This window comes from Barbus barbus, assembly GCF_936440315.1.
Source record: "Barbus barbus genome assembly, chromosome: 11".
Taxonomy (NCBI): domain Eukaryota; kingdom Metazoa; phylum Chordata; class Actinopteri; order Cypriniformes; family Cyprinidae; genus Barbus; species Barbus barbus.
Window position 1 is genome coordinate 9,779,160 of NC_136739.1, and position 17,884 is coordinate 9,797,043.

At 36.0% G+C, this 17,884-nt stretch overlaps 1 protein-coding gene across 1 annotated transcript in view; it reads right to left on the minus strand.

Annotated features, from left to right (window-relative positions):
- The window catches only part of myo3b (myosin IIIB), a gene marked incomplete at both ends in the record, with an annotated part of 144,724 nt that overhangs the window by 24,554 nt on the left and 102,286 nt on the right, over positions 1 to 17,884 (minus strand). Inside the window, 8 exons of the mRNA XM_079428644.1 lie at positions 2,444 to 2,561; positions 3,732 to 3,783; positions 6,460 to 6,514; positions 10,619 to 10,699; positions 11,630 to 11,792; positions 14,052 to 14,163; positions 16,936 to 17,141; positions 17,377 to 17,454. Coding sequence (XP_079284770.1) covers positions 2,444 to 2,561; positions 3,732 to 3,783; positions 6,460 to 6,514; positions 10,619 to 10,699; positions 11,630 to 11,792; positions 14,052 to 14,163; positions 16,936 to 17,141; positions 17,377 to 17,454 — 865 coding nt within the window. The remainder of the gene's footprint in view (positions 1 to 2,443; positions 2,562 to 3,731; positions 3,784 to 6,459; positions 6,515 to 10,618; positions 10,700 to 11,629; positions 11,793 to 14,051; positions 14,164 to 16,935; positions 17,142 to 17,376; positions 17,455 to 17,884) is intronic.

Here is a 17,884-nt window from a genome sequence, read left to right on the forward strand (position 1 = left end):
ACAAACCTGCATGACTTTCTTTCTTGCGTGGAACATAAAAAAGACATTTAGCAGAGTGCTTGTGCTGCTCATTCATGTCAAACTTCAAAACGCACCATAAAGTAGTTCATATGACTTGCGATCCATACTAAAGCTTTGTTTAAGGAAGTAGCTGTAGATTTTCTGTAGCTTTCAAATCTCCGACACCCCTTTTGAAAAAGAAGTGCACCTAATTGTATAAAACGTATAATTCTTAAGTGTACTTCTTAAAAAAAACAGCACTGGAAAATAATATTAAGGAAATAAAAGGCTAATTGAGTATACCTTAAGGGAAGGGAAGTGGTGTGTGGCCAAGTATGGTGACCCATACTTGGAATTTGTGCTCTGCATTTAACCCATCCAAGTGTACACACAGTAGTGAACATACACCAGGAGCAGTGGGAAGCCAATGCTGCGGCGCCCGGGGAGCAGTTGGGGGTTAAGTGCCTTGCTCAAGGGTCTCACCTCAGTCGTGGTATTGAGGGTGGAGAGAGTGTTGCTTATTCACTACCCCACCTACAATCCCTGCCGGACCCGAGACTTGAACCCACGACCTTCGGGTTACAAGTCCAACTCTCTATCCATTAGGCCACGACTGCCACAAAATGAGTTAAAAAATTAATTAATTTTTCTTAACACACTCAAGTACACTTTTAAAAGTGCATTTTGTAATAATGTCTAATTAAAAGTTTTACTTTAAAGTACATTTAAAAAAAAACAAAAAAACATTTTGTCATGCTTTAAAGAAGTTCACCTATTTTTGATGTTTTAACATACTAAAGCACATGTAAAGTGTATTGTATTGTTGTTATTCAATATTATATTGTTATTCAATATTATATTTAAAATGAATATATTTTCAATGAACTAAACTACACCTTTATCATTACAAATGGCAAATATATTTAAATACATCATAATAGAAATGAAACTCAACTATATTTTAGTTTATCATAAAGGCTTCAGCAGCACACTTTTCAAAAGACAATAGAAGTAATTATGAAATTGCATACAAGTGGGTGAAAAAAGAACTCTAAATTTCAGCTAAATGCATGTAATATAAATTCTAAACTATAAGACATTTAATTCATTCAGTTCACACTTAGCATAGTATATTCGGTTACACTTTATTTTAAGGTGTCCTTGTTACAGTGTAAGTATACATTTAAGTACTGAGTAATACTAATTAACTACATGTACTTACTATATGGTTCGGGTTAGGATTAGGGTCTGCCTTAGGGTTACTTGCACATAATTATGCATAATTTACAGAGATATTACCTAATTAATTACTTAGTAGTAGCCGTTGTACTTACATGAAACAAAATGTACTTACCATGTAACTAAGTTATGGAACAGCCTATAATTACAGTTTGTAATTATGTAGATGTAATAGGCAGCTACTGTTACACACATGTAACTGTACAAGTAGCTGTGTAACAGACTTGGTCTTTTAAGTACAATCTTGATACACTTATTTTTAAAGTAGCTTATGCCTGAGTAATATTCTGTCATTTTAATGTAATTAGAAAGGTATTACATGTATTTAAGATGTGGACTGGTGGGTTAAATCAAACTAAGGTGCAGCTGGATAAGGTGTACAGTATAGATACACATGAAGTACACTTAAGTACAATCTTGATACACTTTAAGTAGCTTATGTCTGTGTACTATAATTACGTTGTATAAAGTCTGTAACACATGTAACAATCTTTTGGTTACATAAGTTGCTGTGTAACAGACTCGGTCTGTTTACATATGTGTGACAGTAGCTGCCTATTACATGTACATAATTACAAACTGTAATTACAGGCTGTTCCATAACTTAGTTACATGGTAAGTACATTTTGTTTAATGTAAGTACAACAGCTACTACTAAGTACTTAACTATGTAATTACTCTGTATTATGGACACCTTAAAATAAAGTGTTACCTTTTTTGTTATTATAATAGTATGTAACGTGTGTGACAAGGCCACCTTAAAATAAAATGTTACCATAAATTATTTTAAAGTATGTTAATTCCATAATAAATACAGTTTTTAAAACTATGCTAGAGTGTGGTTCTTTTTCACAAGGGACTCTTCTGTGTATTCAAATTTGGCATAAAGACGTGTTGTGCAGGATTTGATTTCAATGATGCCTTATCTCGTGTGTCATGTCAGATGCAATTTTGAACGTACTTTTATGGTATTTTTGTCCTTGACAACTGGTCACACTTTCATTTTATGGAAAAAAAAGCTGTTTAGTTGTTCCAAAAGTCAATTTGGAAAAACAACAGGGAGAGAAAATGTTGGGCGTTTTTTTGTGTGTCTGTGTTTTTGTTCATTATACATGTCCTCATGTGTGTGTGCATACGGACTATGGGAATGTTGCAGCAGCAGACGCACACAAACGTGTGTATATATATGTGTGCGTGGACTCACCCTGCTTGCTCAGTGCCGGTCGCTCCTGCAGCCCATCTCTCTCTCTCCTGTCACTCTGTTTGTCTGTCTTCAGCACAGACGCGTCACCGGAGCTGTCCTCTCTGCTGCCCGTGTCATCCTGAGAAAAAAACATGCACGCACACGCACACACACACACATACACACACACATCAACAGAAAACATCAGGAAACAAAGCAAACAAAGCAAACAAATACAAACAAGCGCATCATAATGAATTAAACAGCAGAGGGTCTTTTGTGTGAATTAATTGAAGTGATTTATGAAGAGCAGGCTGGTTTGGAGCATCCATTAACACACTGTGTTTGGCAACAGTAAGTGCTAATGCACTGGTACCACAGCGCTCCCTTTCTATCTCTCTCGTCACGCTCGCTTCATTGTAATGCAGGAAATAACGGAGGCCGTCCTCACAGACTTCCACACACATTTAATTTTATCTTTGAATAAAAGAGCTATAGGAAAGAATTAATCTGCTTAACATTTCTAAGTACACCCTCCAAAGGAGCGGGCTGTTTTAATCTTACATATGCTCAGCAGAGTTACTGGCAAAAACTGTACGTTTTCTTCATCTCATCCTTTCAACATCAAATGGCGAGTAGCAAAAATTGGATCAGACTTCAAAGCTCAGCGATGTGCTCCAAGTCACAGAGTGGCTCTACTATTTCACATATTGAATTCGAGTAGGATATCAAAGTCCTAGCAAAGAACCTCAGGTCTTTACTGGAAAAAAGGGGCTCCAACATCTGTAGAGAGAGCAGCGAAAAGACAAATCACCTCAGGGAGAAGTCAGCGTTTACTCTCTACCACGCTTTTCCAGGCTTTTGATTCACTCCTTCTCTCTCTACCTCCCTGGGTTCCTCGCTTTCTCTCTCTCTCTCAGCGGAGAAGTGAATTCTCTGTGAGGGAACTGTCTCTTTTGTCTCAGGGACTGTGCTGTTTGATCTGAGGTTTGCTCTGTGTAATATTTACTGCAGTTAGGTGACAGCAGAGTTCACATTAACATGAGCCGTATCAGACGTGCAATTAAAGGACTAGTTCGTTCAAAAATGAAAATTCTGTCAATGTTTACTCAATTGTTTCAAACCTGTGTCTTTGGAGGATGATCGTGCTGCATTATTTCGTACTATAAAAGCATAAAATGACCAAGGGCAAAAGGACAGGAAGCACCATAAAAGCAGGGGAAACTTTTATGGTGCAGTTCTACAAACCATCTCTTTTGTGTTTAAAATTATACATATACAAATACTTTCAGGAATGATCATATCTGACCTTTTCATCTGAGAGGTGACTGGTGGAGGATCTTCTTTCAGGTGTGGTTTGTCTGAGGATAAAAGTAATCATAAAACAATCATGATTCCTCACAAATTGCAAGTTTAGGATTTCCGTAATTCTGAGAAAACAATTTAGTTTAGAGATGAAGTCATTGATATCAGATGACTGCATTACTGCAACACTTATATTGTGAGTATTCTGGTTTACATCACTCTCTCTTTCAAACCATTGTAAACATCTGCTCTAAAATCAATGTGTGGCATTGAGTGGCCTATGAAATCTAGTCTGATTCTATGAACAGCGGACCAGAAGAAAGGTCCAGAACACTCAGAGGAACAGCTCATGGTCTCCAGCACCAGGTCCAGGTGCTTCCTCTCATTACGCTCTATAGGTCCTTGTGTATTTATTCTGTTATTCCATTACATTATTCTTATTTCATATGTTGTAGATTTTCATTATATATTGTGTTGTTCATAACAATGCTCTCATGTTCTCAATGTTCTCATATTTCAGATGCGATCTCAACAATGATTTACACTGTGCTCAGATTTGCCAAGACATTTGACAAAGATTTCAATGCAAACTCAATTATTTATAATTAACCAAAAATTAAAAACTTTCTTTCTTTCTTTCTTTCTTTCTTTCTTTCTTTCTTTCTTTCTTTCTTTCTTTCTTTCTTTCTTTCTTTCTTTCTTTCTTTCTTTCTTTCTTTCTTTCTTTTTGGACCCTAACGTACTTAAGAATATATTTTTGGTAACACTTTAGAATAGGGAACACTTATTCACTATTAACTACAACTTTTCCCTCAATAAACTCCTAATTTGCTGCTTATTAATAGTTAGTAAGGTAGTTGTTAAGTTTAGGTATTGGGTAGGATTAGGGATGTAGAATAAAGTCATGTAGAATAAGGCATTAATATGTGCTTAATTACTACTAATAAATGGCTAATATTCTAGTAATATGCATGCTAATAAGCAACTAGTTAAGAGACCCTAAAATAAAGTGCTACCATATTTTTTGTTCCACAAATGGAAGTCATACATGTTTGATAATGAGTAAATGATAATGACAGAATTTTCAGTTCACACCAAGTAAGATATCTATAATGATAAAGACAAAGACAGTTTTAAAAATCGTTGAAAATTTCCACACCACAACTATAACGATAATGGCATATAGGAACAATATTGCTGGAATCAATATTGTATTATTCCATTTAATTTTATTCTATTTAATTATTCCAGTTGATAAACAATAAAAACACTGGCAGCCTGCTTTGAAGAGGTTTAGAACTCTAGAACAGGCCTTTAGCCACAATATTTTTACACATAGTATGTCAAAATGAAGTCAATTATTTGTTTAAAAAATAGCTGTGTGAATAGCTTCACAGCAAATATTTGTGTCAGGCCATAAGTCTCCTGAGCTATGAAAAAGCTCAAAATATGCTATGAAGCTATGAAGAAACTCAAAATATCAATGTCAATATTAATGACATCATCACCCAGTTTGTCACAGTCACCAACCATGACATAACTGTTTAGTGCAGTAACTTTGATGAACATGTATTAATTAAAGGCACACACACACACACTGACACAGCTGGCATTCGAACCCTGTGATAGCGCTCACATGTACACACACACACCTGCTCCAGTCAGCTAATGAGCATGTAGGTAAGTTTATGAACTTTACAAGGGAAAATTGGGCCAGTTGATGTCAAAATAAATCTATAACACTTCTCTCCAGCCCTGATGAAACAGAATAGCAAAGTGTGAGGTTTGAAGTTTCACCACTGAGACTTCTGATATAAACAAGCATTGGGAATCCCCTCTGATAAGCCAACTGGCTGGAGGATACACACACACACATACACACATAAACATATACACTCACCCAAAACACAGTCAGATGTGGGAGGGTGGATGAAAACTTTGGACTTTATGAAATTTATTAAAACGAGTTATGATATGATATTCAGCAATCTCTCTACTGCATAGGTCTAAAAAATAATATAACTCTGTATTATAAATCACTAAACCTAGGGCATAGCTCATAGAGCTTGTTTTAATTAATTAGGAATGCGAATTAGGATTCACATTCTTTTAAAAAGGCAACATTGTAAATTAAAAGTGTCTTAAAGTGTTTAAAAAGTGTCTAGTGCACATCCTTTTACACCTTGAGCTGTGGAGGGCAGTGCATGATTGAGTGCAGTTTGTGTCATTTCTGAAAAAAAATAAAAAGATAAGACAAGACAAAACAAAACAAACTTAATACAAGTTTTGTTTTGTGCATGTTTTTTTTTTGTTGGTCAAATTAAATAATTTTGCACTCTCAACTTTTCTTGCTTTGCTTTTTATAATAATAATGAGCTGATAGTTAGTTGAGTTGATAGTTATCAGCATTTTGTTGTACACTGTCTTGCATTCAGCACTACAACATAATCTGTCAGAAACGGAACTTGCAGTCAAAGGTTAAAGACGATCATCTACTAGTGTTTATTCACAAAGAGCATGTGTGTGCGAGTGGATTGTCACTCGAGAGTTGTGACTTAAGGAAGGTGAATTCAATGATTGCACACACTCTAATACAACATCACTGGGACAGTCTATAGGGGACTTACTGTATAGAACAAACAGATAAACACAGACCTAAACACACAATCATGCAAAAATACACTATGATAACATACAATGGAAACAAACACAATGAACACACCCTCACTCACCCAGTCCATTGTCGACTCTGTTTGTAGTCTTTCCTGACTCTATAGCCTCTGTATGCTGTAACACATATTCACACGATCAAACAATGAATAAAATAACATGAATCTGATTATAAATCAGATTGCTTAGAAATGTAATAGCACACCAGTTGAGGGATCTGTAGTATGAAAGGTGCTCTAGCAAAGATTAACATATAGGGTGGGTTTGTCCGAATCACTAAAACTAAGTTTAAGGAATGATAATGTTTGAAAACCACAAAAAATGCCACAAATTAGTATGACTAATAGCATATTTTGCTTTTTGGTTATACCAAATGTAATGTAAAAGTTTCCTACCTGTATACATTGATTCAGATAAATCGTTTTCTTTGATCAGACACACTAAGTGAATGTTTAGGATAAAAACACAATGAGCTCTGAGTGAATAATTAGTACTTTATCACTCATACAAATGAGTGTAAACCTCAGAACACATGAAAGCAGCAGCTCTGCTCTAAAATGCTAAAGCAGTCATTTATTCCACTTTCAATGAGACGCCCAATTAAAACACAAAACTTTAGCTTTAATCAGAGCAGATCAGGGTGTGAACACAGGCCTGTAAACTCAAACACACAAACCACTGTGGGAGTGGGTAGTTTGTCTTGCGCTTTGGTGGGAGTTCAGATGTATATTCATTAAGGAGTGTGTTTCCTATACACAACGTAACTTGCTGCTTAACCACGGTAGTACCGTGCATCGTAATAGAAACTAAGTAGCTTCGTGTCACCTGAGAAGTACCTCGCTATTTTTGTTCCACGTCGTTTCGTTTTATTTGATTTTGATTTATCTCGGGTTTCCTCATGTCACACTCCAGGACTCCCTTACAAATTTACACACCTGCATACACCTCAAAAACCCTGCTGATTGTTGACACACTTATATTTAAATGAGATGAAAGACACAGAATGTGCTGCATGATGGCTTGCTTACTGTGCCCTAGAACATGATCTGTGTAGGTCCATATCATACTAATAACAAAGTATGCTCCCAACCACTCGGGATGCTGTGTGTGAATGTTTGTCGGATTTATGGTTTTGGGAAACAACAAATTGTTCAACTATGTTGGTAATCTCAGAACATGCATACATAGTAAGCTAACAGTACTTTTTGGAAATACAACCCAGGATGCAAGTTATTGAGAACACTTTGCATCACTATCATAATTATATTGTGTGCATCAAAACCTTATGTTTTGAACATGAGTAATTTTAACAACAATTATAATACATTATAATACTTATTTGTGACTAGAACATGTAAGATTATGGTGGTTAATAACATGATGAACACCATGTCATATTCACATATTCTCCCAGCTATAAACCTCATATCTCAAAATTTTTAAGATGTGCACAGTATCTTATTACATTTTATTAGTGTTATTTTAGTGTGAAGTGAGAAATGCAAAGTCTTCTTGTAATAATCCAAAAGGCTTTATACTATTTTTAAGTGGTTTTTGTTTGCTTTAAGTAAAGTACCATTAGTTTCAAGTGTATGAACAATCACTCCTAATCACTCATAAGATGTAGAAAGATACTGACAATGACAATTTATGAGACATATAATACATTATAACTAAAGAAACTATAAGACATTATAACCTTAATATAACATGGTGTTCATAATGTGCTATGAAATAATAACACTAAAAGTTATAATTACTAATACGTAAGAATGATAATGAATTATAATGTATGTATACTGTTGTTACGATTAATCATAAGATGATATGACAAACTATAAGGTGTTTCTATAAGGCAATAGAGCAGTGGTCGGCAACAGGTGGCCCCCGGCCAAAAGTGGCCTGCCAGCAATAATATAGATCCCGCGCCCGTAGCCAGATTATTTTGATAGCGCCTGGTTCTGAAATAAATCTGTCATGACAGCAACAGTTACTCACAATCAGAGTTTGTGAACGGAGCAGTGTGATTTTGAATGGAGCGAGGAGCGGATTTTTTAAAAGTCGGAGCGTCGTGGTTTTCACTCGCTCCAAGAGCGCTCCATCACCGCTCCATCACGAGTACAATTTATGCCTGAAAAATGTTACGGTTCCATTGACTTCCACTGTATGAAAAAAAACACCCACTATGAAAGTCAATGAGACCTAAAACGGTTTGGTTACTGACATTCTTCAAAATGTCTTCATTTTTTCTGACTACCGATTTGAAATGCATACAGGTCTGGAATAACAGGAATTGAGTAAACGATGTTCTGAGTGGGCTTTAAAACTACCACCATAAAGCACATTGAATACAGACTTTATAAAATCTTTAGGTCACACTTTATTTTAAGGTCCAGTTCTCGCTATAAACAAATCATTAACTACTATTAACTTTGCCTCAATAACTCCTAATTTGCTGATTATTAATAGCTAGTAACTAAGGTAGTTGTTAAGTTTTGGTATAGGGTAGAATTAGGGAAGCAGAATATGGTCATGCAGAATATGTGCTTTATAAGTACTAATAAACAGCCAATATGTTATTAATAGGCATGCTAATAAGCAACTAGTTAATAATGAGAATCAGTCCCTATACTAAAGTGTTACCAATCTTTCAATTGCCATTTACTAAAATATAGCTTTGGTTGTGCAAGAACCTAAAAACAGAATGTTCACCAATAACTTCCTACAGATATCCTTGTAGATATTCTATAGATATTCTATGGACATAGAAAACATTTCCTCTCCTGAAAGCCGCTGTTTAATTTGCATACTGTGCTCAGCATATTCTCAGCCTATGGATCTGAACCGTTTGAAAGACGAGTGTTTGTTTTAGAAATGCTAATGCGGCCCACCTCCAAGTGGATACACACACATCTACACGGCTCTGAACATGTGGCCGAGCACCGCACCACCTGCACCAGTGGATACACTGCAAGCACAGAGCCAGAGAGAGACGTCTGCCAAAAAGGGGAATTGAAGTACTCCAGAAGAGGAGAGGAGAACAATAGCACCACTCCTCCCTCTCTTCCTCCCCCTGGACCCCTGCCTCCGCCCCTCCCTCCTCACGCCCTCAGAAGACGCGCCCCGAGAAGGTTAATACGCCCGCTTTGATCTCCGTCAGGCCACACCGAGTAAGAATTCATTTACATTTCAGATGAAAAGAGTGACAGTATAAAAAGCCATCTTGTTTCTGGTATTTGAGAGTCTTTAATGGGCCGGGAATGTGAGAGAGGAAGTGTCAGGGAAACCTCAGCACCCTCCCTCCCTCTCTCTATCGCTCTCTCTCTCCGCTCCTCTGCCTCCTCCACTGGGAAACAGATGAAAGCAAAGAGAGAAGCTCAAAATGCAGCATTCTACTGAAACATGGGGACCAAATGTTGTGACCCAAACTTGCAAAAGAGATGCTGTCTTCACACATTATTAATTTAGCAGCACTGGTTCACGGGATTGTTTGTTGAGATCAAAATTTTACAGTTAAAAATAACTGACCTCTGTTTGAATATATTTTAAAATGCAATTTATTCTTGTAATGGCAAAGCGGAATTTTCAGCATCATTACTCCAGTCTTCACAAGAAACATTGCGAACAGTTGTGCTGTTTAATATTTTTTATGGAAAATGTGATACATTTTTTTGGTTCGTTAATAGAAAGTTCAAAAGAACAGAATTTATTTGAAAAATATTTGAAATATTTTGTAACATTATAAATGGTCACTGTCACTTTTGATCAATTCAATGCACTCTTGCTAAATAAACATTAATTTCTTAAACATTAATAAATAAATAAAAATCTTACAGACCCAAACTTTTGAATGGTGTCTAATGGTGTTTAATGGGGTATGTATAATTTTTGTATAATATTAATAATATAAATATTTAAATATTCAGCGTCTTTTGAGTCAAAAACAATTATTTATTTAATTTTGCAGTGTTGCTCTTGATTGATTTCCATAATTTCTATTATACTTTATTTTGCACTTTTTCCTTGTTTGCAGTTCAGATGCAATAGCATTACAAATGAGTGTTGTTTGTCATGCCAATAAATCACACTACACTGAAATTGAGAGACACAGAGAGAAAAAATTAAGAAAATGAAAGTAAAGAGTAGAATTTCTCCAGGGAATGTTTCATTATTGTGACATTAGTTTGATTTGAGTTGCACAGAGTGTTCAGAGATGTGTACCTGACTGGATCCGTACAGCAGCCTGCTCACGCTCCCTCTTTATCTGCTTCAGATTCTGACGGGCCACGTAACCCCTCCAGGCTACACAGAGACACAAAGAGAGACATGAGGGGATTAAAACACAACATACTAGTTTATAGTAGCAAACAATTTCTAGTATTCATCACTGCTGTGTAATACAAACGGAGATCAACAATAAGGATTTTTTTTCAACTAGTATTACAAATTTTTACTTATAACATTCTCACTGGATAAACAGTCACAAATATAAACTGTGTTTATTTTTGGGGCCAGTAAAATTCTAATTTAAAAGAAATTAATACTTTTATTCAGCATTAAACTGATCAAGAGTGACATTTTTAAAAATATTTATATTTCAAATAAATGATGTTCTTTTAAACTTTCTATTGATGAAAGAACCCTGTTTCCACAAAAATATTAAGCAACACAACTGATTTCAACATTAGAATTTTCTTGAGCATCAAATCAGCATATTAGATTGATTTCTGAAGGATCATGTGACAATGAAGACTGGAGTAATGATGCTGAAAATTCAGCTTAGCATCACAAGAATCAATTGCATTTGAAAATATATTACAATAGAAGGCAGTTATTTGATTTTTTAAACAAATAAATGCAGCTTTTGTGAGGAAAAACATATAAAGTTTTACCAACCCCAAAATGTTGAACAATAGTCTATTTAAAGCGAGTTATTAAATTATAAACACTACTTTGCTGTAAAATGGCATACAGTATAGTGCAGCCCATTTTTGTTTAGAATTTTCCATTCATTCTAACCATGTTTTGTCCTTGAAATTTCAACAAATTTCCTCTTTTATATTAGACAGATATATAACATTATTTTGGATGCAGAAATAAATCATCACATATGATCAACAAACGTAAAATGCAGTGATCCTCTTAAACTAGCCTCAGACAATCCTCACTTTTGAGCCCTGCACATGCATCTATTATCACAGTCATTTGGTAATGAGTCTGGGTTGCAAGAACCTGACTGTATGATAATCACTCCGTTGTTGCGTTTCTCTCTCTCTTTTCGGTACCGCCGAGCTCCCAGCCAGCCTTTGGTGTAGGCCTGCATCAACACCACCCGCGCGATCACCTCCCGCAACATCAGATTGAGCTGCTCCACATGATAGTACTTCAGAAACACCTGCAAGACACAAACACACATCTATGCAGATGCAGGGAAAAGGCTCATACCTTACAATAAAAACACCACCTTCATGACACAAAATCATCAAGGGGCTCAGGTTGAAAAAGGACACTTTGAACTTTTTATTTTTTTTCCAAGAGTTGCAGATGCCAACCATCTGGTCAATTAGATTCACAGATAACTACCTTAACTTCTCAGACAGACAGAAGTGAGAGTGAGTGATTGTGAAAGAATGTGAGGAAAGGAACCTTGGCGTATATATACTTTTTCTGGAAGCATTGGTCTGACAGAAATGCACTAAAGGAGAAAGTCTTTCTGTGCTATTAAAGGTAAATTAATAATAAATTATATATATATATATATATCTATAGTAGACATCCCACATAACCGTCTCTGGGGCACAAAGTCAGACATGTGTAGAGCTTGTTTAGTAAGTTTGGTCAATGTCCAGAGCTCTTCCTGCCTGATCCACAGCTCTATGCATTTTCTAGTAGACATTTTAACGGCTGTTATGAGCAGCACAATAAAGAAAGCCTATGATATATGTGGAATGTTAGTCATAGTAATATAGATGCAATATGGAGCACGATTTTGAAGTAATACATTTTGACATTTACAGCACATAACCAGCTCCATATGTATGGATTTTCTGATGTAGTAAACTTGCTCAGCAGCACACCATGTACAACACGATGCAGCGTGCCTTGTAGAAGTGTCACGGTTTAGTTTCTCTTTAGTCCTCTTTTGCCCTTATTTGGTTCTTCCTGTTCTTGTTTCCTGTTATTAGTTAATCATCGTTTAGTCTTTTCACCTGTGTTCCAATTAATTATCTAGTTTGCTCCTTTGTTCTAGTTCCTTTATAAGCATTCAGTTTAGTCTTTGTCCTTGTCTCGTCTTGAAGTTACGTTTATGCAGCTACCTGGAGTTCTGTTCTGTTTCATTTAATAAAGTTGGATTTTTGCTTTGCATTCCTCGTTCGCCTGTCTCTTTGGGAAAGCATACCGTGACAAGAAGCAAGCAAGCATTTTTATTTTACACTATCGTTTAGGTTTGGGCAGGGTTCAGTGTACGTGGTTTAGTGTAGGTGGCTATTTTCAATTTTAGCACCACTTACCAGACAGCGAACTCTTCATCTCTGTGATATGTACAACAACAAACAAAATTAAATGTTGACTGATTTATGTTCATCAGTTTCGGATAAAACTTGCACCAATGACTGAACATTTCACTTTGAAAGTATCATGAAATGTGCAAGAAGCAACATTATATAATTTTGCAGAAATGTCATCACAGACATTTTTTTTTCTCCCCATTCAGCCATGGGTTGCTGTTATTGCTGCCAAAGGTGCTTTAAGTAATGATAATTCAGTTTTTCTTCAGCAAAGTTAACACAAATGTGGCTTTGGGGTCTGAATACTTTTTTTAACGCATTGTATATCTGGTTTTGACAGCTTACCAGGAAATCCTATTGCACCCTATGGCTAGTCCATCCCTACTCCCACTAATACTAATTTTCCTATGTATTGGTTGTTTTATATATTCTTGTGTGATTTATTAACATATATAACCTGCCTGAACCTTTTTCTTAGTTTTTTTTAGTATATTCACTAATGTTTTTAGTTGTCTTCCTACAATAGGCCTGTGTCTGTATTTGATGAATGTGTTGGCAATATTGTATGAAAAATGGGGATTCCCCCTGAAAAAAAAGCATACTGGAGTGTACCACGGTATATATCACAGAAACTATGGTACTAGACGATCACTATAGCTGCGTCCCAAATGACGCACTACACACTATGCACGCATAGAATATACTTATGCACTATGTACTCCACCGTCTAGTGTATGAATGTTATAAGGTTATTTTGACATTCATAATTAGAGTCTAATAACCCCTTCCCCTCCACTACATAATTTGAGCTGTGACAGTTGAGTGCATGAAGTGTCCAACATTCCACACTTCGTTTTTTTTCTATCTCGGTTATTTAAGTGCATCATTTGGTTATTTAAGGGGCACTTTTTCTTTTTGGAATTTTCAGTGTGAACACTCTACTCGCACTATTTATACTACAAAATAAGTATGCAATAACTATGCAAAGTGGGACCCACCTTATATTCATGAACCAAGGGTAAAATGTACTGGTAGTGCATAGTACTTTTGGTACTTTTGCAAAACAACACAAAATTGAACACTGATGAAAAAAATTATGAACAAAAAATTTACAAAATTTTTCAAGAGGATTATGATAACTGTACCTTGGTCTTGCCCAGGACCCAGTTGTCCAGTTTGGCTTTCTGCAGTATGATGATGGCATTCTCTCTAATGCCCTCTGGCATCTGATGGGCACGGAAGGCCAGATAGTAATACCTACAGGAAATCAAAATGATCAGACTCTCATTACACCAGTCAAAATGATAAATGTACAGTGCTAAGCACACTTACAGAGGTTCCTTTTTAAGCTCAAACATTCATTTATCTTTTCATATTTTTATCTTTCAAATTTATTTATCTTTAATTTATCTTTTGATGCTTAAAATACAATTGACAGAAGTAAAATACTAAATGAACTATGCCACAGTTGCATGTCTTCAATATATAAAAAAAAAGTCACTCCTACAGTCTTTTTTTTTTTATTTTCAACTTGACACCATTCACAAAATTTAGTATTACATACTAAACACAACCATTTTTGCAGTTCCGTCTGGTGCAACTAGTGCAGCAAAAATTACACACTTCACCTTTAAGACTGTTTTGCATGGAACAAGATAAAAGACTATGGCGAGATCCCTAGATATTCCAATGATAACATCTTTCCGCTGCAAAAACCTCTGATGGTCAGGACTGCAAGGTAAAGCGTCACCTGATTCTCTGATAAATCACTAGATATGGGGCCATTGTTGCCTTATTGTTATTGTCTAGGGGCCATCATTTATACTTCTGAATATACCTGCCTAAATAGAGTGGCCTGCATCTCATAAATGAGTCTCATAGAAACATCTGAAGCTTGCGGTTGATCCTGGGTATATTTACTCTCTCTGAAGAGGAATATATCAGCCTTTGTGTTTAAGAAAGAAAACTGCCTTTGATTCCACTTGAACCGTGATCTTTCATAATTATGCTCCTGATAGCTGTTATGGCTGAAAATACAAAGAGCTCTTCTTCACAAGGTTTTCCAAAAAGATCCGTTTGAATCCATTTCTTCATACAGAAACCGGTTTTACGGAGCTGGTGTCAGTGCAGATCAGGAACAGCACCAGACGTTGTCCGACTAAGGAAAGTGTATTTCTTTTTTTTTAATGCAAACTGGTCGGGGGAAGTCTGGGGAAAATACAGATAATCAGGACACTTCTGTGATCAAAAGGATGACGGGAAAAAAGCCGACGAGAGTCTTGCGTTTGAGCGGCCCCTCTGAGCGCAGAGAAATTGTCTGGGATGTTTATGTAAAAGAGATGACCTACATGTCCACCGTCTCACGGGCCACGAGAGAAAGAGATGGATGGGTTGAAAGAAAAGGCAAGAAAGAGAAAAGTTTATGGAAAATGAAGTGCGATTCCCAAAGCCTCGGAAAAGTAAATTTGGACCATGAATTTCCACGGCACTGAGAAACTTTCAGCAGATTCACTCCACCCCTTCAAAGTACCACTTCAGCACTAATTACTCAACCAGAGTCTAATTTAGCATTACTTGTATTCTCAGAGGCTTAATGACCTATTATTGATGAGATTATGGTCTTCGTTCAGAGCTGTCAAAATATATAGATAATAAACCTGCAACGTGAGTTTCCCAGGAGCTTTAGGGAGCACTAGAGGAGGTGGGTCTATTCAATATGCGCTCATGGAGCGCTCTCTAAGCTTTGATCTCTCTAACTGTCTGTCTGTCTGTCTTTTTTCCTTCTTTTCATGAAGCCCAAGAGCTTCAGCTAATTAAATCTAATAACATTCCTGTGGTCCAACAGGAACGCCCGGAATAATTTCATTTGACTGCATAACTGATGAAGTCTGGACTTGGAGTCCGAATTTTTTTTCCCTTCTTCTTTGCTGGATAACATAATAATTATGACCACCTATAGTAACTTAAACACTGTAAAATGGAGCAGGAATTCCAGTCAATAAAGAAGCTAAATCTACATTTATATGTTTCCTGATAATAATGCTGCCATAATGCTTTTGTGTTTAGGGTGGTTACTTGATGGTTTCTTATTGACAGAATCTCAAGTCTATAATACTATGATCTAAATATAGATTGAGTCTCTCCTTCAATATAAGTCCATATGTCTAATCACTTGGCAGCACACAAGAATTACATGCCATATTTCAGGGTTTAATGGTTAGTTCACTCAAAAATGAAAATGTTGTGATAATTTACTCAAGCTCATGTCGTTCCAAACCTATAAGACTAATGTTCATCTTTGAAACACAAAGGAAAATATTTTAATATTCTCTCATCACTGTGCATCCTTTAAATCAACCAAAAATATTAAGCTTTAAATAGTTCATAAAAACTACTCCAAATTAATCAAGCGGTTTAATCCAAGTTTTCATTTTATATGATGAACAGATTTAATTTATGCTTTTTTGGTTTGCAATGACATTTTTGGGTGAACTAACCCTTTAAGGGTTTATTTGGATTCCTAACCATAAATATAAGCAATAGCAATCAACAAACACCATTAATTGAATGGTATTGAGGTAAAAGTCATAGTTAATAGTTAGTTAATATTTAATAGTAAGAATTGGTCCCCAGGCTAAAGTGTGACCAAACTAAATGTGAACTAACACTTTAAGAGTTTATTTGGTTTTCTAACCCTACATGTGAGCAATAGATAACTAGCAAGAACCACTAATTAAATTAACTTAATGAACCACAAAATGAAAACATTTTCCGTTTTAACTAGATGTTGCAACTTCAGGAATCAGCTTTTGTACATCAAATATTTAACTCAACAATATTCTCTCTGACTTGCTGTGAATCGTCAGGCTTCTCTCAGGATGTCGTGTTCATTGAGTCATTCCTAATCTCTCTCCTCCCGCTCTCATTAGCAGCTTGTGTTTTGTGTGATCTTCGATGTTTCTCAGGCCCTGCGGGACAAGCGCAACACTCATTCTGCCTGCGTTATGCTACACTGTGGCTGTTTTCTACCTGTTAACAAACTCCTCGATGAGTATGCGGTGAGAATAGCCCTGCCGGCGGATGTTGACAGTCTCTAGGATGCCGGTGTATCGCAGCTGAACCATAACACGCTCCTTATTGAAGCGCAGAGCCTGTCGGTCATCATTGGGTTTGATACAGCGGACGAAATGAGGCATTCCCACCACCATCTTAGACAGCAGGTCCATGAGAGAGTACTACAATAGAAGACACACATACACACACATGTGTTAAATTGTTAAATAGGTATTGTGTAGGATTAAGGATATAGAATATGGTCATGCAGAATATGTGATTTACAGTACAAGTACTAATAAACAGCCAATATGTTAATAACAGACATGCTAATAAGCAACTAGTTAATAGTGAAAATTGGTCTCTATATTAAAGTGTTGCCTACAAAACTAATGATGTGAGGAGCTGAGGACTCACTCTGAAATATGAAGCCACTGTCTGTCTCCTCATGTTAGTGGTTTCCTCTGGGTGACGCATCATTTCCATGGTGTCCACCTAAACACACACATAAACACATTTACTGTAGCTTTGCCTACACGCAGAAAATGTGCACATTACCAAGACCCCATATTTACACACACATACAATGAACACTAGTATTCTGGTTTAGACTAAACGAACATGTAACTTTCCTGTTCATGTATGACAAATGTTAACACAGTCACACACAATTTTCTCAACTAGATTATTAAAAAAAAACATTAAACACTAAGAAAGGTTTTTTAATGACAAAACAAGAACTATGGACTATGGGTACAGTATTAGTCAAGGTAAACAACTAAAAGTAAAGTCTTAAATAAAAAAAAGTCTTTCTAACACACTCTAATGGCAATTTGTAATCATAACTACTTTAAGATTTGGTGAATTGGTAGATAATTTGTATAAATTTTGTATTGGGTGGAACTTTTTATTTTTATTTATTTAT